The sequence below is a fragment of the Rissa tridactyla genome, chromosome 8, assembly GCF_028500815.1.
Source record: "Rissa tridactyla isolate bRisTri1 chromosome 8, bRisTri1.patW.cur.20221130, whole genome shotgun sequence".
NCBI lineage: Eukaryota > Metazoa > Chordata > Aves > Charadriiformes > Laridae > Rissa > Rissa tridactyla.
This window is the reverse complement of record NC_071473.1, coordinates 28,227,677-28,251,046: the sequence shown is the minus strand read 5'-3', so window position 1 is coordinate 28,251,046 and position 23,370 is coordinate 28,227,677. Positions and strand designations below refer to the sequence as shown.

Genomic DNA, 23,370 nt, shown 5'->3' with positions numbered 1-23,370 from the left:
CAGAAGCAGAACTTTTCTTCACACTTTACCCAGGAAAATTTCTAAACTCTGGGACCTGTCCTGTCTATCTGTCTGGAGAAGCACACTTAGAGCGTTCCTGAAAAGCTTTCACTAAGCTCTCCGTTTCAGCTCCATACAGGCTAGGAAAATGGTAATAACAGTACAGCAACAGCAATTCTGGTAGGGCCCTGCTTTACCCAGGGTCCACGAAAGGAGGCACGTAACTCAGAGTTCACAGACAAGTTTTGAAAATGCGTAGCTGGGGACAATTATAAGACTCGCAGTTCTAAAACTAGACTGTCCAAAATGCATCATTCGCCTGGACAAAATCACATCACTGGCACGCCAAAGGCATTAGTTTATTCCTTAGACAAGGGACGCTGCTCATCTCTCCGCTGCAATTTTGCCTCACACCAATAATTGCCGGGGGCAAACAAACAAGGTGCTGCCAAACAACTGTTTCAGCTGTCACTTTTCTAATCCTGTTTTACAGTTATTAATGCTCAAATCAAGATAGCACATACAAATGTAACAGCGCCAACTTCTAAGAAACCTCTTCTTTCTAACATAATTATTTTGTTACACAAACTGTGGAACTGGAAATAACATGGTGAAGGAATGGTTGTTGTCTATTTCTTGGCATTAACAAGAAGTTTAAAAAAAAATCTCTACTGGAAGATGGAAAGAGACAGAAAAAACAAGCGCTGTTGGTTCCAACAGAGCAGAAATGTGATTTATTCTTACCCACCTGCTACCACCCAGCAGTATTTTAAAACAACCTCACTTGTACTAGATGAAGAACAGCGTAAGTCACCCATCCCATCACCCATCCCGGACACTGGACAAAAATGTGACTGCTGACCTTAGGAGAGCAGCCCACTTCAAAAATAATCTTCACTAAAACGTAGCCCAGCAAGATGAAGCCCTCCAGTAAGCACACAATGGGTGCTACCCACTGTGAACGCAACGGGGAACACAGACTGAAGCAAGTCATTGTTTCATTTGACTTCATTTTTCCACACACTGTCCAACCTCACAGCTGTCTTTTATCCAGTTAAAATCTCCCTTTTGGAATACAACTCTGAATCTTTGAAATATGTTTTGATCAACAAAAAGTTACTTGGTTTTCAACTGCTCTCCATTAAGTAGTAATTCTTCATGCCCTGGAGACTTAGGGTTCCCACTTCAAACTGAAAAAAGTGGTACAAAACGTACTACTTGACACCAATATCGTAACTCTAACCTACACTCAGAAAGGTCACTTAACTTTTCTGCTCCCTCCTGATCACAACCAAACTGTAAACAAGCCCCAGCCATGAAAGGCAAGGTCATGGTACCCTAACAGATGTGTGCGAGCTGCTGCCTTCATCAGGCAGGGGAACCAGCTGAACACGGCTTTGAGAAGGATTCAAACTGTCTCATTACTTTCCGTCCCCTCTCACAACAGCTCGTGCTCCTCTCCTCCAGTCACGCTGCTCTATTCTCCATGCTCTGGGACAAGCAGAGCACTTGTTAGAAAAAGCACCTGACTGCAACTACACGGAAAAAGGAGAGTCGGAAAAAGAGAAGACTGACCAAATAAATGGAATTCAAAATATATAAACAAATGAAAAATAGAAGGAATGGAAACAACCCATTAAGTTGATGGATCCATTAATTTTAATAGTATTTACATCAGTGGCGTAACCTTCAATTCCAGGAAGACAACTCAACAACCAGAAATAAAGAAGATCTAGGCTAAATATCCGTAATCCCTAATTTGGCTAAAAAAATAATCACCACATAAAATGAGTCAGAAGAAAACGATCACATTTCAAATCTCAGTATTTTTATAAACTTATTACTTGTTTTAGTATTAAATCCACAGTTGTTGATTTACTTGACTGGGGTTCTGATTTGCTCAGGTCTACTTAGTAGCCCCACATGAGTATTTAGGAACTTGAAATCCCTGGGTTTCTAAGTGCTGTCCTGTTTCTTTCTGTTACACTTTCAAAAAAATCACAATATGCAAAGCTCTAAAGGCTGTGCGATATAATTTTTGCCTCAAAAACTCCTGGCCATCTTTAATTATTTATTGCCACCCTAACAGCCATTTGAGAATGACCTTTACACGTAAAGATCTCGCCCTGAGCGTACCCACCACGTAATGCTGGGGTCTGCAGACGGAGCAGGCGCCAGAACCACCAACTGTGCGTGGCTGGGGGGGAACCTGAGAGTCTCCCTCCAACAACTCCTCGGAGCAGGTAGAACCCTTTAAACTTAAAGAAAGATCTCAAGGAGAGATCCGAATTAGTTTTGGACAGAGAGAGGAGCAAGGTTAATGCTCAGCCAGGAAAAAGAAGCCTCAGAGAGACCAAGATAAACAAGGATGATCAAAAAGCGCAAAATTCATCAGAATCCATCTGAGCAGCTCCTGGTCATACCTTAGGAACTTGGGGGTTTGGGTTTGATTTAAACGGAATATATTACAGGATAGAGAATTTATACCTGGTGTCAGGATTGAAATAATATTACTTGCAGTTTAGGTAATATAAACAGAACATAAGTTTAGAGACCGAGAATGAACCAGAACAGATCAAATTCGGACATTCAGGTATGATGATGTACAACCATGAGAAAAAGTAGCTGTTTAAAACCATCAAAAAAAAAAAAGCAATAGAAAAATGGCTCTTGCTTTTCTAACTAATCTTCCACTTCACAGGTCTAAGAAGATGACTTTTCATAGAAAAAAATAAAATTAAAATGATAGAAATCAAAACTAGCAAAAGGTAAGGATGGCTAAGCTGCTTCTCTTTTCTTTCCCGTTCAGTCCTACTGAGAGAAATAAATTAACTCATCAGAAACGTTAAAAACCATTGCTCCAGAAACCAGTATTTGACAACACCGCAAGAAACACCCTCAAAAATGAGGCATAAGGTTTCAGGCAAAACATTCTTAACAACGCTGAAAACTTGCACCTTTCCAAAAGTTCCCAGGCTGCCTGGAGGAAGCTATGGCGTTGTGGTATCACACACATTAAAAAAAATCACGATGTCATTGACGGTGTTGCTGCTGCTGAGAGGATTTGTTTGGTTATGTTTTGTTCCCTTCACTCCAAGGTGTCTGTAACATTGGCTGGATGAGTTCCAAGTGGGATCTGGAGCCCGTCCGCACACCCAGATGGTGTCTCACAGGGAGGGGAGGACGGACGCCCCCCCCCCCAGCCAAGGAGCAAGCAGCTCAGATTTTACGTAAGTCCTAGGAACAACCCTAGAATATTTTCTTCAAACAAACAAAAAAATTGCAACCAAATTACTGTGTCATCAGGTCCATTCTCTGATAGAGGGAGCACGTTAAAGGCCGATTTACAATCAGGTATCATAGCACCGAAGCATGGCTGGACCACGACACACACCGTCTCTGCCTCGCTGGTACGACAGTTAGTGTACCTGCTCAAGCACGTGAGCATTCTCCGAGGGAATGTAACTCCTAAGCACACGCAGCCTAAAAAAGTCATGACATCAGGCAATAATTTTATAAGTTCTGGATGAGTTTTCAATTTGAAACCTTTAAAACCAGCACTGCAGAATGTCAATAAGGCCTCAGAATGGATTCATGCCTTTTCCTACACATAATTATATCTCCTGTGAATTACCAAACTAACAATGAAATGAGCATGAATTTAAAGTTGCCCATTTTACAGCCTATAACTATATATTTGATCAAGATACAGATCTTTAAAATCAAGAGATCGAAATAAAAACAAAAAGAGAAAAAAAAAAATCTTTTCTGTTCACTGTTGAAAGTGAGATTACAGTCAAGCTGCTTACCAACTTCTGATCTATTATGAAAAGTAAATAACCAGGTCTAAATTTAATGTTAGAGTTACATTTCTCTAAGCATTAACATAAAAGTAATTATAAATATTATAAATATGTCTTTTTATTAGGGTTCAGAGCCAAGATTTTGCTAACCATCTTCTGAAGCACTTCTAAGAGGTTGTAACGGTTACCAAGACGGGACACAAATCCAGTCGCGCAAAACACTAAATTCACATTCTAAATCCAACTGTGCATTCATGGAACCCCAAGAACAATGACATCTAAATATAACCCAATGTATGCTAATATTGCCCTAATTTTCAAAGAAAACAATTAATAAGAAAGCAGGTCAACTCCAACACGGCTCGAGATGCTGTTGCAAAGAACCAGAAAGAAATGAAGAGACTGAACTGAGATAAATCATTTTGTCTAGTTATAACAGCACAAGACACAACCTGAAATTGATTTATGTGCATGGGATTATTTTGTTGGGGACAATAAAGGAGGCCTGAATAACAAACTGAACTGTGACCAACAACCTTTGCTACGCAGAAAGTTCTCACAGGAGGAAAAAAGGCTTCTTAAGAGCAGCAGTCAAGGAACGATGTTAAATATCTAACAAAAGTTCTATGCAACAGTAAAGAGCTATATAACTTCTTTTTTTTAAGATTACAGTCTCACATAAATAGGAAAATATGTTTTTTATTAAAAAAACCCAACAACCACTAACAACAAAAACCACGTATTCCCTACAGCATTTGATATTTCAGTTCTCATTCTGCATATTCAAATATTCCACCAGGCAAACTGGACAGTAACAGATGACAGCAACAACAACAAAAAAGATTTAATCTTGGTTCAATCTTAATCTTTAATCTAGTCCTAGAATACCTTAATGCCTTCTATGTTCACATGGTCATGTTTCACTTTAAGGAAAAATGGCCAATATCCTGTTAAATTTAAAAAATAAGAGCAAGTGGGGGGGGAAGGGGAAGGCTCAACAAAGAAACTATAGCAAAATTTATCCAAACTCTTTGGAGTTCAGATACAGAAGTTCTGAAATAATACCCTAGACTTATATTTTTTTAAACTGTCACATGTTTACCATAACAATCTATATTTTAAGGTTTTTAATCATGTGAAATAATAAAGCATAATATTCGTACAAGTAGCATTTTTCACATACATGGAAATAATACTGTTTTTAAATCCTGACAGTCAATTTGCTTGTTTGGAAAACAGACTGAAAACATGAAGTGCAGTGTAGCAAACCAGAGCTAAGCATTCTCTCCCTTTTCTCTTTCATGATCTATGCTTTTTGGCAGTATTTCTTAATAGAGATGAGAAACATGATTGTTTTGAACATACGTTAACATATTGTCTTCAGTTCAGCACACAAACACAGATGCACACTTGTTTCACGTGAGACTTCTGCCCTCATTAGTGATGCTCCTGCTGCATTCCCTTCTACTCTAATGGAAATACTCAGGGGTCATGTTGTGTCCTTGCTGAAAAACCTGAAGTTTAGGGCTTTCCTTATCACTGCATATAGAAAACTGAGCCAAACTTCCTTAAAATTCCAGGGTTCCCCTGAAGTCAATGGGACTTCTGCTTGCAGCAGTGATGAAGGGTTGGACCAAAATGTATATAATTAATAATACTAAAGAGCTACCAGACTTAAAAGCTGCAAGAACATTTTTTGATTAAAATATTGCAAAATTATTTGACTTCGATACTGCAGACATTGTTAGGAGGTACATTAGAAATGCCTGCTAGTGCCCACACCTTCATTTTTCAGTCTTTTAAATTACCAGTAACAGGAATGTTTCCAATAAGATAACAGAAAAAAAACCAAACCCGCAGTATAAACCAAATAACCACCTGAAATTTCAGAATTTTCTGTACAAGCACATTGTTATTCAAATAATAATTTACTTTATAAGGAAGAAAAATGAAAAGACCCATGGGTCTTGCTGGTTTCTGCAAGTTCACTTCAATTCTACTATAAGAAAATTAACAAGATGTACTCAGTTGGGAAAATAATTTAAACACTGACATCCAAAGCTGTAATTTTGCCTGACATTTTCCCCTCTTTTCCACATCTGGAATTCATGGCCAAGAGGAAGAGGACTAGCCTGAAGACTCAGTAGTGCACGGAGCTGCAATACAGGAAAGCAAATTTGAGCATAGAGAATCCACTTTGTGATTTAGCCACTTAAACACAAGGCACAAACACCTAGAAAGGCCTAGAATGGACCTTAAAAAAAAAAATAAAAATCACATTTTATTCACATAACATAACTATTGACACTGGTTTTAAAAGAAAATGAGAAAACATTATTAGGGCCAAGCCAGCGTTAACTGATCTAATCACAAAACGAAAGGAGTAGGATGGAACAGCTTTCCTCGATAAAAAAAAAAACCTAACAAGACTACATAGTGGTGGAGATATACTGACAGCAAAGCAAACTACATGCTGTTTCCAACTCTATAAATATATCAGCTGCAGTTATACAGAGATCTAGTTTGAATTCTGGTTTTGCTTCTCAGCGGATAACACATTATTTCAGAAAACAGACAAGATGCCGTTGATTAGCAGTGGAGCAACACGGCCATCCTCCATCCTCATCACGGCTCGTGAAGATACTTGCCTTGTTCACTGTGGGACTTGGTCCTTAGCTTCACTGTTAACTTTGGTGATTGCAGAAATACTTGAGAAAATACTGAGCAGTTGTTGTGAACCGCTAACTAACTGCATGTCATCAGCCACAACATGCTGTCAGGGACATCTTCTCAAGGACTTATTCCCTCCTCGAGTACAATATTGCAGCCTTTGCACTGCTAGTGACCTCCACGTCGTTTTTCCTATCAGTGTGATATTGTCCATTTTCTAATGGCATCATAAAGCAGGGGATGTGCTGCCAAACCAGCTGCAGCCTGGGAGGGGTACCTGGCAGCCAGGTGTAGCGTGGGCATCCCTATTTTAAAAAATCACGGTATTTAGAAGGTATTTAGGTTAAGAATTTAGGTTAGAAGGTATTTAGGTTAAGAAGCCCATTTTGCTGCAGACTGCCTAAAAGAATAGCTTGGCTCCTAACTATATAATTATTGGGAAGAAAAAAAAAAAAGTTAAAGTTTATCCCCTAAAACTTCCTATCAGAAGTGGCAATATAGCCCACTTCACCACTGCTTCGTTGATGCTCTTCCAAAAGGTGTTTTGGCTCAGTAGCGCAAAAAGATGGGGCCATCAATCACGGTGACACTTTACCCTCGCAGCCACCTTACACACACACATGCACGCAGACGCACAGCCACACCCGTTCATTTTTCACTTACCATTTTATTCAGAAAAAAAAAAAAAAAACAAAAACGGCTGAAGTAAATTGTGCATTCTTTTCCTGACAGGCCAAATATGAACAGAAACATCCAGAGTTAGTATATGAAAAGTAATAAAGACGTAACACGGCAAGAGAGGGGGGAGGTAGGAGCCGAGGCTTTCGGTCGCCCTCAGCCCCTCAGGCAGCAGCGGCTCCTCATGGCGCCGGGGACCAGCACAGAACAGGACGGGCACACTGGGACAGACCCAGCACGGCCTCCCCGCCTACGGCAACCGGCGGCACACGGACCCCAGGCCGGCAGCATGAGGACAGCACACAATACACTACTGCTCTTTGAACATCTCTGAAGTTTTAACCCGTCAGCTTTGGACACCCAGAGCATCTTTTGTCAACGTATTCCACAATCCACCACATATGGTTTGTTTTCATAACGCTACCTTGATTTTAACTTTTTTAGACTGGAAGATAAACAATGAGTAATTGTATCCCACGACAGACCCCTCATCCTGCCCGGTACATCAATCCTTTCTTGTCCAGGATGGAAATTCCTAGAGCCTTTAGTTCTCCCTTAGAGGAGTTCCTTTGTCACCCCTCAGAACTCCTTCCAGCTCTGCCACCACGGACCAGTTACTCCCAGTGTTTCAGATCCAGGGTACCATGGCCATGGCAGCCATGATTTCTAATAGTTTTCTTGATTATTTTTACAATTACTAGTAACTCAATACTTTCTGGTAAACCGTGGCTCATTAAACTACTACTAAGGCAACTTACAGTAACCTAAAATCCTCTTCCTGACAGGGAGTGGATACAACGCATTTTGTTATTGTATGGAAACGAAGAGCTGCTTTTCTTCAGAATCAATATTTATATTTAATCTCTTGAATTCCATCTGCCACTTGAAATCCAAATTTTTCCCCCAAATAAGTTATCAACAGGTATCCCTCACATAAATCACATTTCAAATCTCTTTTTACCAATGTAAAAAAAAATTGTCTTGCTATAAATTTATTTTTAAACAAAATCAGTACCATTATTACAAGAGCACTTTGCTATGGTTTTTATTTTTAAAATACAGGCATTACTAATGCAGTGAAATTCATAAAATAAGATTATCACTGAAGCACAATTGTATCAACGACCAACCATCACAGGCACACTTTTCCTCACAAAAGCTTCTCAAGGCAGGATAAACCAGAAGAAAGGAGACGCAAACGCACAGGGATGACATGGACAAAACTTCCAGCTGCGCGTAAGCAATAACCCCCATGTACTACCATCAGAGTCAAAAGAAATGCAATGGAGAGGTAAAGTATCTCCATAAATCCCATCCAAAATGCTGATTCACCACCAAAACAGAGTTTCTTTAGTTTGCCACGTTTACAAATAACATCAGTGGCAAATAACATTTCAGCCCAACAGAAGAGGTTAGAGAACTTGTCATCCGTCCATGAGGCTTCTTGCCAAGACACCTGAAATCTAGTAAACAAGGTACAGCAACAGCTTCATGTAGACACAATGAAATGCAGCCGAAATAGATTTAAGACTAGGTATAGTTCCCTTCACGGACATGATCTTTCTAGTATTCTCATAAAGGTTTTTACATGAGTCAAGTGAAGAACACATCTACGTAACAATAAAATTGAATTTAAAATTGAAATTCAAATTTAAAATTTAATTAAAAAAAACCCCAAAAGCCAGAGACCAAGTAAAGCACAGCCAGCAAAGGAAAATAATTAATTGGTTGCAAGTTCCCAAGGCAAGAGATCACAGAAAATATGGTCTCCGAAAGTCCTGAGATAAAAAATAAAAAATCTTTAAAATAATTTAATTATGATAGCATATAATTATGCTTTTGTTTTTTAGATTTCTTGCTTTTCTACATGTCAAATTCATGCATGAGCTATTGCCTGGACAATATTAAGTAGGCAATACTACAGAGAAAGTAGTTTTGGAGAAAGGTCTTTCATTTATAGCCCGCGTTTGCTGTTGGTAATTTTAGTACACACTTAGCACTTACGCAACTCAAACCACAAAGTGGTCCCAAGAGCCCCTGAAATGAAGAAAAAGCTGCCACTGAAACCTTACCGTTACACAGCTCTTTACAACCCTTATGTACACACAGTGGCACGGAAACTCATTATAAAAATTGTAGTGTCCAAAATCTACCTGATCATAATAAAATTCTCTTATGAAGATCCTGTTCACCTATTGAGGGCAAAGATGAAAAACAGACTAATTTGTTTGTGACCTGACAACACTTCACTACTTGTAGTACATAGAGCTCTCTTTTTTTAATTACAAGAAAATTCCTTACCACTAAAACCCCTAATAAACAAAGCTCTGCAAAGTCCCTGTCGAGGCAGTTTAAGGCGTTATTGCCGTAACCTCACCTGGGCTCATCTGATGTTGTAATTCCACACCATGGATGAGGAGCAGTCCACCTGAGAGTCAGCTCTTCGGGCTCAATACATGGTTCTGATATTTGTTTCCCCACAATAAAACAGCGAATGAGAACCTGTATGCTATAATCACTTAAAAAACACCAAAAACCTGGGGGTTCAGCAAGTGTCTGTCCTGGGTCAGAACAAATTTGCCTAATCATGGAAAATATCTCTTGTCCATTGACAATTCTTAATTTAGATGCCACACAAGAAGATCTTTTAAATAACACATGTACAAGCACAAATAACATTGGAAATATCATAAAAGGACTAGGAACCCTCACCCGCCACAGGTATTTGAAGACTTTCCTGCCTGATGTGTATGAAATGCAAAGTAGTCCATGTTCCACAACTAAGATACTTTGTTCTCTCCCAGGGACACTCTATTACACTTTCCTGAACCACTATCCTATTCTTCACTGCAATATCTCATAAAATTGACTTCTGCTATTATGAAGGGAATTTGTGCTTATTCAGATCACTTATAGAAGGAGGGGGGGAAGACAACAAGCGTTATCAAATTTCATTTAAAGAAAACAAAGAAACAAAAAGCAATGCTGTCAAGACACAGAAATGTCCTCGCATGATTACCGCTGACATCTCTGAGCTTCCCCTGCTCAAAACCTTTGTGTTTTGTCACTTTTTTCTAATACTGCCAGTTGTAAAATTTAGATTGCCAGCTTTGAGGCAGGGATGAACACCACATATGAAAAGTGAAATTCTTTTCCCTGGAAATCACTGCACTTACAGAAGTTTCATTTTGATCTGAATCACCTTTTCTCGGTTCAGAGTCGTAGGGTGATTAGAAGGAGACGCCCTCAGCGCTGCTGCAACGTTCTTCTCAGGAGGGCTCGGTTTGGCAGCAGTCGGCCCAAGACTCTGTTAAATCCCGAAGATCTCCAGACATTTTTACTGCACGAAATTGCTTTTCCCAGCCTCCTGTCAGTGCCACTGAAACCGCTCAGGTTTCCTTATATTCATCCTACCTTTCATAGGACTTGAACAAAGGAAAAGTCCACAGACATTCTGGATGTAAAAGTGAGCGGTTTTTCATATTTTCTTGAGGCTGTGCCGGGGCACAGAGCCATGAACAGCTGCTTCTCCATGCACACACTGTTCTTCTAGCACTTAAAGCTCATGAAGCTCAGAGGATTTTCCTAATAGCAGACCAAGAAAGGAGTCATTTCATTTAAGAATGACTAGAAAAATCTGTGAGTGGGAAGCTACTCTTAAATATCCTTCTAAATTGCTTTCACCCCACAAATCTACAGAAATGGCATAGACTTTTCTTAACAATTAAAAATGCTTAATGACTGCAGAGATCTATATATAAATTCAGTACAGACTTTAAAAAAAAAAATTAAACATGTCTGTGTTAAATTGGGGGGAAAAAAATATCAGATGTTACTTGAACTTCATATTTGGTTTAGCAAAATCATGCAATCTTTGGAAAAGACTATCCTTAAGCAATGTTCCAGGCAACACTACAAGTGACAGGAAAACACCACCTCAGTGACGCTTCCATTTATGGAAAGGCCTAAAAATTAATCAGCATCTAGCTAACAAAGTAATGTTTGGTTTTGCCATTTAAATGACATACATTAAATATTTTAACCAAAAAAAAACCCCCAACAAAATAAATGTGATCCACTCCTTTAGTAGAATGATGCACCTCTCCACCCACAGAACAGCCTCAAGAGAGACACAGGTAACGGGGGCGGGGAAGAAGAAAAAGGCTTAAACTTGTCCTTTTGGTGACAGCAACAGTAGAACGGCAAGATCTGCAGTTAGCTGGTGCTGGGGAGGCCACTGCCACTCTCACTGACATTCTTCCCCCAGACACCGGCCTCCTGGACCTCTGGCGCTGCTCCTCAGCAAAGCCAGCGCCAGGACCAGCGCTGCCGGGAACGCAGCCTCTGGCCTCCAGATCTGTCACAGGGGTATTCCCCCCAACAGCACTGCCTTGCATTCACAGATACACAGTCTCGGGGAAAAAAAAACAAAAAAACCCCCCCAAAAAAAAAACCCCAAAAAACCCCAACCACCCCAACATACGAATTTGCTCGGCTACAACTGCCATACGTAAAGATAAAATAGTTTTTCAGGTTGAGGACCAGCTGTGAGATAGTATTAAATCGGATGCATTTCCCATCAACTCGCTGTCCTGTTGCAACAACTATCTTTTGTTTATAGTTAAACTTCATTTGTCATACAGAAGATGAATTAGCTAATGAAACAGCGAATTGACACTTTCCTCAACAGCCGATACCTAATATTGACCAGCAACTTATTTTACCAAAAAAAGACATGTGACTAGTTTTGCTGAGTGTAAAAAGTGTGATTACGGATATTCAGTTGTCGGACATTGATGAATTAAAAATATTATATATTTTTAAAAGGTCTCCGTAAACTGTATCTATGCAAGGTGGCTCAATAAAGCAAAACACTCCAAACTTTTCAGCAGAGGAAGCACAAAGTTTCTGCACAAAAAAAAAACCAAAAACCTATTGTGATACCTCATGCTTTACCAAGTACAATTACAAAATGGACTCTTAAGCCGAAATGCGGGGAAAAAAAATAATCTTACTGTAAAACAATAAGTAAACTTTTAAAAGACAGCATTGTGCTTTTCATTACTACATTTTTCTTTCCTCTTCAAGAATAGTATTTTAAAGAGAAATTCGCTTAGCCATTCCAGAAAATAAGGAAACACATAAAATTTCGTGAAGAAAATATTACTTTTCTGGTAGCCCTTTTGCTGCCATTATGCAGGGTTGGGTTTTTTCTACTTTTCCTTAGGCTGAAGACATGAGGCTCCAAAAACAGTAAGGCCATCGACCTTGACATTGCCCTGTTACACTGCAAGGCCAAGTATTCAAGAGAAAGGTCACAGCACAACATAATCTACCTGCACAAAGAGCTTCATATAGATATATATATTTGTTTTGCTTACCTTTTAGACATATCTCTTAATTTAAACCTTTTTATTTAATATTTTACATATGTTCTTTTCTCACGACTACTACTTTTTGTTTGTTTGTTTGTTTTTTAAAGGAAGCTAAAGTTTCAGCAACTCCCGCAATGTACCTGTATACGGAGAGGCTTCATTATTACCTGCATTATCAACACTGATTTTATCACGTTGGTTTCTTTGGTCAGCGTCCGGACATCTAGTTACTGGGCATTTCATAAATCATGGAGCTCCTTAGGCACATAAAGTGGGATATGTACTCCAGATGCCAGCTTTAGAAGTCTCATTCTTTAATCAGATTTTCATACAAGAACATGAAATTTTATATAACGACAGAAGGAAAATCAAAAGTGACAGATTGGGTGACTGGAATTCCTATTGGACTTTTTTTGTTCATCAAAACGTCCAGCCTTATAATTTTGGAAGAGAATTTAGCACCAGCTGGAATCCTCAGACAGCATTAGTAAAACAACAACAAACCGCCCTCAATTTCAAATCATGAGTTCAGAATACACTTTCAAAAAATGAAACACACCTACTAAATTTAAAAACTCATGTGACTGACCACCACGTCAAATCCTGTCATTGTGGAAACGGCAATAAGAAACGCAGTATTTAACTCTGCTGAGGGTGTTTAATTCGAGAGATGCCAGGCGACCAGGAGGCTCAGGTTTAGAGAGAACATGCTAAAGTGTGAGACTTTACAACAACTGGAATTTGGGATCCAGGTAAGCAAATTAGTGTTCTTGCTACGGCAATGTTAAGCCAATGCTTAAGAAACAAAAAGGGGAAAGAACTTAGGAACCTAGGATTTGTTTGCAGGCTACTGGATCTCTACTGTGTTCTCTCCCTCCAAGGGCAGCCCAAGAAGAAGAAAGTGTTCGGTCCCGTCTGACAAGCCCAGATGCGCAGCAGGATGGCAGAGAGGAGTCAGGGCAGGATGCCGGCGGGCTGGTGAGGAGAGCCTGTGTGGCAAGCGGTGGAGTGCTGCCTTTCTCACCTACCATCGGCTGGCAGTAAAGCTTTCAGTTGCCCTCCATCAGCTGCCTTGGCTGAGGTTGCACAAGCAGGGATCAGCTAAGGCACTACCCATACAAAGGGGTTAGCTTGTGTATTTCTATGTATTGGTAGTTAGAATACCACGCTAACAATGCATCTACTGCCTCCAGGCCGCGTCTGCTTGATTTTAATAAAAGGTTAGTTCAACTACAAGCGTTTTCTAGAACTTTTCTTGAATTTCAGGAGGTCCCATAGAAACTTATTACCAGGAATGCCAACAAAACCCAGAAGCAGTAAGTGGCCAGCTCTGCGGCACGGACAGAAAACCACTTTATTGGTATGAAACCAGACCCATGAGGTGTGAGAAATGAGGTATTCCATTGTTCCCTGTCTAAGTCTAGCACACCGAGGACCTACTAAACAGGAAACAATGACAAAATAATGACAAAAGGAAATGAATCCAAGCGTGTTTGCAAGGAGAGATGGGGTTACACAACCTCACAGAGCAGCAGTCAGCCAAAAGGAGCCTTCCCAAATAAACAGCAACTTTTCAAAAGAAGGCAGCAGACACGTGCCAGTGGACATGGAGCGTTATGAGACTCGTGCAAAGAATACTACTCATTTTTCTGGAATATCTACCAGGGCTAATTGCCAGCAACGGCGCAGCTTAGCTAGAGGAATGTTTCAAGTCATATTTCAATCTGTTTTAAAGATTGTGCAGTACTAGAAACCAATATGTAAACGTTTAAGACAGCAAAGAAGCAGCTTTGGAGGTTTGGATTTTAAATCGTTCACTCTTGAGTCCTAACCCGAAAAAAAACTTTCACAGAGAACGGAACATAACATCAGGGAACTAAAGCCAAGGCTGGTTTTGATATACATAATACTACTTTATTCCATTGTTTCAACTTTCTTACAGGTTTAAAAAACGTACAGGGGTTCAGAACCACCTCAAAAGAACAAAGAACACATAATTAAGTGAGATCTAGAGTCAAACCACAAGTGTGCAAGCGTGGTCAGCTTCCATTACAAAAAGGAATAGGCACGATCTTTACATATGCATTTTGGTGAAAGAAGGAATAATAGTGCAGTGTTAAAAGGCACCAATAATCAATAATTGGGCCTTTTTTAAAAGCCAATAACCATCTAAGAAAATTACATTTGGTTCAAAATAATAATTTAAATATTGTATTGATTGGCATGCATCTGAACCCCTGGCAATTTATTACACAAACCTAACGTGCGCCCTTGCAAAATAAAAAAAGATTTCATCAGTGGACCTGAAAATCAGTTCAGTACAAAAGGAAATACTGAAGCTCTTTGCCTGTATTTAATACTAAACTGTCTTGTTCACCCCCTCCAAGAACACTTGCCTAACAAACAGCTAGTCAACGACTGCACAGAAGTATTTCTCTTAAAGCAAGTGTAATTTTTTTTAATCCTGTAGCACTGACCTATTCCATGTGCTATGAAAACATTAGGCACAGACCACAATTTACATTTTCTCTAAAAAAAGTACAGTATGTGCAAGCCAGGTTCACAGAACGGATTGACAGCTACAACAATAAGCTATTTAGACTTCCCAAAGAAAAGGGTTAGTTAGTTTTAATTTTCTAAGCTGTGATGCACACTGCTGTGCGCGATTATCATATTTGCGTTAGGATTATCTGTGTAGCCAGTAAAGGAAAAGCTTTAGTACACCCTAAAGGACACTACATCGATACCGTGTGCTAATTTAGCAGGATCGAGAGAATGAGAGACTGAAGTAGTCACTGCACATCAGCAGCTGCCAGCAAGGGCTCCTCTTTTCTGCAGGAAGAATGGTTTGAAACTCACTTTACCTTGTCGGTGCCCTCAAACTAAACACTTGGACACAATGGAATCTAGGGATGCACAGTATGGGGGGGGAAGAAAAGAAAAAAAAAAAAAAAGGGAAATGAGAGGGAGAGCTTCTCCGACAGTTGTACCAAAATGTGCCGTTTGATCCAAAAGCGTCATGCCCAGTGTAGGTTTTATCGTTTGTACAACTGGCAATTGTACACGATGTGAGCAGAGATAGAGCTGATTATTAATCTGCAATACCTACTATAGTCCTCAGGTATATAATTTACGGATAGCCACTTACTGTGTTGTTGATTGCTTCCTCTTAAATATATTTAAATTCAGAAGGCTACAGTATATTCTGACACAAAGATAGTAAAGACAACTTTTCTACAAGGGGGGGAATGTCAGGTAGCAACTAACTAAGGTATTTTATGAGGAACCTCCTCTGACGTGGTAGTTATTTCATGCCCTTTGGAAGATTTTTTTAGTTCTGACTTTCTTCTTTGTCTGTGTCAAATTGCTCTCCTCACAATTTCACAAGAGCTATATTCAAGTCCAGTGACCCCTCTTACAGCAGCCTTTTCCACAATCACTTTTGAACTCACTCTAACTAATCACAGCAAGCTAGTCAAGTAAACATTTCTCTCCTGGCAAGTTTCCAGATACAGCAAACATCACCAAAACTCCACATTGGATTGCATGCGCCAGTTTTCTTTAAATGGAGCAGGAATTAGCCCGTTTTCTTGGTTTAGGGTCCCGCACATCCCTGTCCTTTAGACACATACAGGATGAACATATTGTCTCTGACAGTCTCCGCAGTCCCAGCCTGAAAACGCTGTTGGAGAGGCTATATATCACACAGTTGCAGAAACTATTGCTTATAGCAAGCCATGTTGTTAAGAAGGAAAGCGCCGGGTTTTCCAACACCCTAGAGCTCTCCAGCAGAAAGTATATGATATAAGGGAGCCAGAGCACGTAGAACACACTGGTTATCCGAAACAAAACCATGGCATAGCGGCGGTCGGGGCTGTGCCCGGTCTCCCCGGCAGCATCCACTTCGTGGCTAGGAAATCGAGCTCTCCGATCGTTTATCTCTTTGGTGTGCTGCCGGCAAATTTTAAAGATGTGGAAATAGGTGAAACATATGACAAAGGCAGCAGGAGCGTATAGTAAGCACACGATAAAGCCAGTAAAATAGGCATTAGTTAGCCAGGAGGTAGCACACCATTCAAAAATATCTCCATGGTAACCAGGTTTTCCCCAACCAAAAAAGGAAGGCAAGAAGATGAGACAAGAGTATATCCAGATCAAAATGATGCAGATTCTCAAGCGACAAGGTGTGACCAGTTGATTATAGGAGAGAGGCTTGGTTATAGCGAGATAGCGATCCACGCTGATGCAAGCCAGACATGCCATAGACACGCTTTTGAGCACAGAGATGATATATCCGAAAACTTGACAAGTCAAGGACTCGTGGACACCTGTCGAGTAGTGGAGCAGCGAGAGAGTAGGAACCAAGCAGCTAACTCCAACAAAGAGGTCAGCGTAGGCCATGGTCTGAATAAAATAGCTGGTGGTGTAATGGTGCAGAAGTGGAGCACAGTGAAAAACAAATATCACTGTCAAGTTACCCGCAATAATTAAAAACGTTAGCAAGACAATAACAACCGTCTCAAGGATACAGATGTCAACTGCATTGTAGTGACCAAATCCAAGAGGGCAGGAGAGACGCTCAGATCTGTTCATAACACTACCGCTCATATTCAGAGTCCTCCATTCAATCCATCGGGACTGGTTCATGCTTTGTGACTGGGGAACACTGCACTCTGAGCCTGAGCGAGCAGATGACCTGCTCAGCAGCAGCTAAACTCTGCTTCAGCGTCTCACGGTCTCTCTCTGTAGACACTGCCAGTGCTTACATTTGAGAGGATTACAGTCCCATAGCTGTTGATGCCTCCTCAGCATCAGTGCATCACCTCTGGCACACCTTAGCTTTAAGGAAAGAAAGAAAGAAAAAAGAAAGAAAAGAGAAAAGAGAAAAAAAAAAAGCCAGAAAGAGAAAGGCCACTGATCAGCTCCTCCAGTGCTCTTGACCAATCTTTAGCAAACACAAGGCACTTCTAAAACAAACCGGTACTGTGAAATACAGAAATGAAAACTGACAAGAGAGACACACATTCATCTTGCAGGGAAGGAGGGGGGGAATCTGTGACTGCTTATTTCCCTGAGAAAGTCATTTACTTTGGAATACAACGGGTTGAGGAAGGGAAGGAGGAACCTCAGTACTGCTCAGGTTTCCTCGACCAGAGGTTACTGGAGATAATCTTTTTAATGTCTCAATTTAAATCACAGACTGACTGGAGAGTAAAGGAAAAAGTTCATCATCTACTGCTGTCTTTTCGGGCTCCACTCAGGAGATGGTACTCCATCTTATCCATGCTATTCATCGGAAAATTAAGGAAAACATTTTTGTCAAGGTTAATTCCAATAGACTCACCACTGTTTGGGTATGAATAATGAATTTTATTTGGAGGGACTCAGGTGGGGGACGAGGCAGATTTGTCCTCTGACTCCCAGGAAAGAAAACATACATCTCACATACAATGAGGAAGATCGTGCCTGTTCATTTAAAAATGAAAATAATTTAAGAATAGAATTTGGAGAGCTATGTCAATATTCACAATTCCTTCAAACAGTTACATGTCCATTACAATTATTAATGCCAGAAGCATAATTCGAGGTCCCCACAGACAAAATAAATCCTCTTGAATTTAATTTCAGCAATGGTAACTTAAAATAATCATCTTTGGAAACTCTGCCATATCTGCTACCGTGGATCAGTACACAGGAGTTCATAGGTATATCCTTGATATTGCTCACCTCTGTAGCAACACCTGAATCATTTCACAAACCCCCACACAACGAGAGCAGAAACTTCCATCTGCATTCTGCTGGGAAGCTAATGAAATGCTGATTTGACTAGAAAAGCTGCCATTGTTTACTACTCCATTATTCTGTTATTCAGCTTCATCTTCTACGTAGTTTTAGGGTTTCTGTATTTATCAGACGATCAGCATAAAAAATAGTTGCTTTAAAAAAAAATGCTCTTCTAATTGCAGGACGTTACCGTGCTCATTTTATTCACCGTTATGGAGAAAGGAAACGTTAAAAGACAGCATCTTCTGTGTTCAGTTTTAAGTAAATGCTTGATTGGTTCAGGAATCATTAGGCAGGTAATTAACCGTATACAATCATGTTTTTTGAAAGGCCCCTAAAATGTTAAAACCATCTTTAGTCCTAGAGTTCCTGAGACCAGAAGACTGGCAGTGAAAATTAATGAATCCACATAAAACGATCTCCAAGGTCATTCAGATATCATGCTGGCATTTGCTTTAAGTCTCTTTAAAAGTACCAGAATCTCTCTGATGTTTTTGATAGTCCTTGCTGTGTCTTCAGGAGGAATTTCAGATACTAGAGAAGAAAAATTCTCAATTCTGTTGCAGCAGTTTGAGAAGAAGCATTCTTTTTGGAGTTAATTTCCTGTCAAGCATCGCCACGCTGTACAGAAAGTCCTTCTGATTTTATAATATCCCAGAATATTTCCGGCTATTCATTCCCTCCATCTACAAGCAACAGAGCCCGTACAAAATTACCACTTTCTCTAATTCCTCGTTAAAGCAATAGAGCAATCTCTCACCTACGCGCATCCTTATCAGCCGCCGCGACGAGCTGCCTGCCGGGGGCTGCGAGCCGGGGCTGCCGCGGCTCCTCTGTCTCCCCTCCGCACTGTCTCTCGCACCTGAGCCCGCTGCTCCTCCTCCTCCTCATCATCATCCTCCTCCCCCCCGCAGCCGATGCAGAGGAGCCGGGCGCTGGAAAGGTGACCGGCCCCCCCGCCGCACAGCCAATGGCCGCGCCGCGCCGCTGTCACTAGGTAACGGCGGACGGGACGGGACGGCGGCGCCCCCCGACGGACCCACCGGAACCCAACCCAACCGAGCGGATCCGGATCCGACCCGACCCGACCCAACCGAGCGGATCCGGACCCGACACAACCCGACCCGACCCGACCCAACCGAGCGGATCCGGACCCGACACAACCCGACCCGACCCGACCCGACCCAACCGAGCGGATCCGGACCCGACACAACCCGACCCGACCCGACCCGACCCAACCGAGCGGATCCGGACCCGACACAACCCGACCCGACCCGACCCGACCCAACCGAGCGGATCCGGACCCGACACAACCCGACCCGACCCGACCCGACCCAACCGAGCGGATCCGGACCCGACCCGACCCAACCGAGCGGATCCGGACCCGACACAACCCGACCCGACCCGACCCAACCCAACCGAGCGGATCCGGACCCGACACAACCCGACCCGACCCAACCCAACCGAGCGGATCCGGACCCGACACAACCCGACCCGACCCGACCCAACCCAACCGAGCGGATCCGGACCCGACACAACCCGACCCGACCCAACCCAACCGAGCGGATCCGGACCCGACACAACCCGACCCGACCCAACCCAACCGAGCAGATCCGGACCCGACACAACCCGACCCGACCCAACCCAACCGAGCGGATCCGGACCCGACACAACCCGACCCGACCCAACCCAACCGAGCAGATCCAGACCCGACACAACCCGACCCGACCCGACCCAACCGAGCGGATCCGGACCCGACCCAACCTGACCCGACCCGACCCAACCGAGCGGATCCGGACCCGACCCAACCCGACCCGACCCGACCCAACCGAGCAGATCCGGACCTGACACAACCCGACCCGACCCAACCGAGCGGATCCGGACCCGACACAACCCAACCCAACCGAGCGGATCCGGACCCGACACAACCCAACCCAACCCAACCAAGCGGATCCGGACCCGACACAACCCAACCCAACCCAACCAAGCGGATCCAGACCCGACACAACCCAACCAAGAGGAGCCCAACCCAACCCAAGGCTGGCGGGGGCAGCACGGCCCCGGCCCCGGGGAAGCAGTGCCGTCGGGTGAGGAGCGGGGTCTGCAGCCCACAGCCCCCATCTGCCGCCAGGAGACAGATCCGGAGCAGCGAAAGCTGTCTAAAGCTCTAAAAGTGTTGCGACCTACTCATTCCAACTGCCCAGCTCCAGAGCAGCGCCTGCAAACCACTCTGAATGCCAAAGAAACAGTGTCTGAGCTCCACAGGACATACCACCTGTCCCCTTCCCCCCACATTAATCCAACATTTAAATCATGTCCACCCAACTGACTATAGCTGTGTAGGTTATTTTAGAAACCACCAGCATCACCTAACTAAAATCCTTTATTAATCATTACTCTGAGATTACTAACTTCATATGCATCTCTTGTTTTATGAAGCTAAACATTTACAAGGTATATTTGCCATGGTTTGACACAAATTCTGTCCTGCTTAAAAGACAAAATTACAGTCCCCTAAAAGTTAATTATTTTCATACTTAAAGCAGATTTATTTTAAAACTCTGGTTTTAATACTGTACCAATTTTTAATTGCTCCAGCCAATGATCACAAACATCGGTTTTAATACAAATACTTGTGAGTAACACATTATTTTTCAAAGCACAGACTTTTTATCCCAATTATCTGATCTCTCTATTCATGCAAATGGATGCTGTTATTCCCTGATTAAGGGCTCAAAACTTTTGTTTACTTCATGCTTTCTAAAAATAAAACCAGAAACAGAAGTAGAATCATCAAAGTTATCTTACATAGACACTCCATACGTCCTTAGACACAGAGAGAAACAGCCAATTTGGATACCAAAACACCAACCACGAAACAGCATTCTGGGCTACAGATCAGCAAAATACATGTGTCAACAATGGTATTGGAGACTTTAACAAACTAAGTCATTAGAAACTACAGTGATTTCAATTCTTCTAGTTCCAAGGCAAACCACAGGCAAAATTTTAATAAGCTGCTCCTGGGCTAACACCTTGTATTTCCAGTATTGCCTGGAGCAAATATCTGGGGCTGAATGACAAGCCTGTAGAACTGTGAAGCAGCATAAAATGCAGCCGTGTGAGAGTGGTGTGCAATAACGGCTTGTGATAATTCCGAATTCCTCCACCGAAGGCTTTAAGAAAATATTAAAACCACTGTGATACCTCAGAGCTGTAAATGGCTGCGAGAACAGATGAGTCCCTGAGTACAGCTTTAAGCCACAGCTATCCATATCAGGGGCGGAACAATAGGAAGCAATTTTTATTCCTCCCCTTCCCAACTCCTCCTCTGTGGGAGGAGGAGGAGAGCAAACCGGTGTGCGCAGGCATGGCTGCAGCCAGGATGGCTCCCTCCCCTCCCGGGGCCAGCTCCTGCTGGGCACCGGAGACACAAAGGGCCACAACATCTTAAAATGTACCTCAGAACCTCCCAAAGATACGAGGGCACATTAGACAAGCAAAGGCAAAGCCTACAGCTAAGCGGACGGCAGGAGTGGCACGCTCAGTGCATCCTGCTCCATACAGCATCTGAGTATCAGTAACTGCTGAAGCTTCTGAGCGCCACGGCTGCCATGGGTCACCTTGCTCCCAGGGCAGATCCCGCTGATGCACAAAAATGCCGTGCCCAACCCCGGTGACGAGCACTCCTGCCAGCCCAACGCTCCAGCTCTCCTACAAGAAATGCGGACACTGCTAAGCAGGTAAAAAAGAGGTAACGGAAAAATCAATTACAACCTCTGCTGGTTGGTTTTCAACGCAGGTAAAATGCTGCCCTTCCATGAATTCAAGGGACAAAGCGATTCAAAAGTAAGGAAGTTTGATTTCTTTGTTGAATTATGAGCACGCTTCCTTCACTACCAAAGAAGAGAAGTCATGCCGCAAGTGGCGGTGGCTTTCTCACCTCCGCTGCTGCTGTAGCCCCGCTCCCGCCAGCATCCCCTCAGCAGCACTGCCAACTGCAATGGACCCACAGCACTAACGCATACTCTATTGCACACCCATTTGGAGGCAGGTGAAAATTAAAGCAGAAATCAGCCAGTCCTGACAAAACTACGCAATTACAGACAGAATTTTACAAGATGTGGCAATACTGGAATGTCACATCAGAAGCAGCACATTAAAAAGCTGGGTGGAAAAGGTTTTCTGCCTGTAAATTAGAGACACATTAGGGACTCTAGCACAGTTTTAAATAAAAGGTGCTTCAGGGTATTTTTTTTTAAATTTGCATATAAAGAAAAGGAAGTGAGAAAGAGGAAAGAGTTAAGTTGGAAGAATTTAATGGCTGTCACCAAGGCAGTATCTGACATGGTGCATAACTTCCGTAGCTGGTTACGTCCAGCAGAAGGACTAAGCGCTCCTCCAAGCTGAATAGAAGGAGCAGTTCCACACTTTCTTTATGAATTACATCAGCTAGAAACAACAGAAGTTAGCACCCAAACCGGAAGACTCACACGACGTGATCCCGCTGAAAGCGGAGGAGATGCGGCAGGAGCTCAAGCTCAGTCTATGAAAAACAAGCCTGTGAAAGCAGCGGGGATGCGTGTGGCCCTGTAAGGAGGCGAGATAAAGCTCTCAGGCACAAAAAGTCCGCACAGAGGTAGATCTAGAAGCTCTAAGCAAGGAAACAATCTATTACTTGTTTCTTCTATCCAGAAAGGAATAGGAATATTTGTTTTCTAAAGATTTTTTGGTAAGGCAACGGGACTGATTGAAGCAATTCCTGCAATGCACAAAGCAGCGCCTCAGTCGCACCACTCACTCCTAAGTTTGAAGTCCTTCAGGACTGTCCATCTTAAAATACTGGATGGTCAGCTGGATTAAATGGACAACAGTAATTTCTGTAACATCCTTTAGAAAGACATTGATTAGAGCAGGGAGATGCAGCTGAGAGTGTGGGATGAGGAAAGTAATAGTTATTTACTTAGTTGCAGACCTGAATGACAATGTTGAGATATACATACCGGCTCCTTATATCTTTTCCCCAACTCTTTTTTTTTTTTTTTTTAAAGTATTATTTT

General features: G+C 42.2%; 2 protein-coding genes across 7 annotated transcripts in view; both read right to left on the bottom strand.

Moving 5' to 3' along the window:
• RABGAP1L (RAB GTPase activating protein 1 like) overlaps positions 1-23,370 on the bottom strand; it is a 261,963-nt gene that overhangs the window by 142,579 nt on the left and 96,014 nt on the right. The window lies entirely within an intron of this gene.
• GPR52 (G protein-coupled receptor 52) lies at positions 11,648-19,150 on the bottom strand. Its single transcript, XM_054211214.1, has one exon. It carries the CDS (start codon positions 17,171-17,173, stop codon positions 16,088-16,090), a length of 1,086 nt encoding a protein of 361 aa, XP_054067189.1. The 5' UTR covers positions 17,174-19,150; the 3' UTR covers positions 11,648-16,087.

What these genes read in the sequence shown, in the direction of transcription:
- GPR52 (XM_054211214.1), bottom strand. Translation starts at nt 17,173, where the DNA reads ATGAACCAGTCCCGATGGATTGAATGGAGGACTCTGAATATGAGCGGT.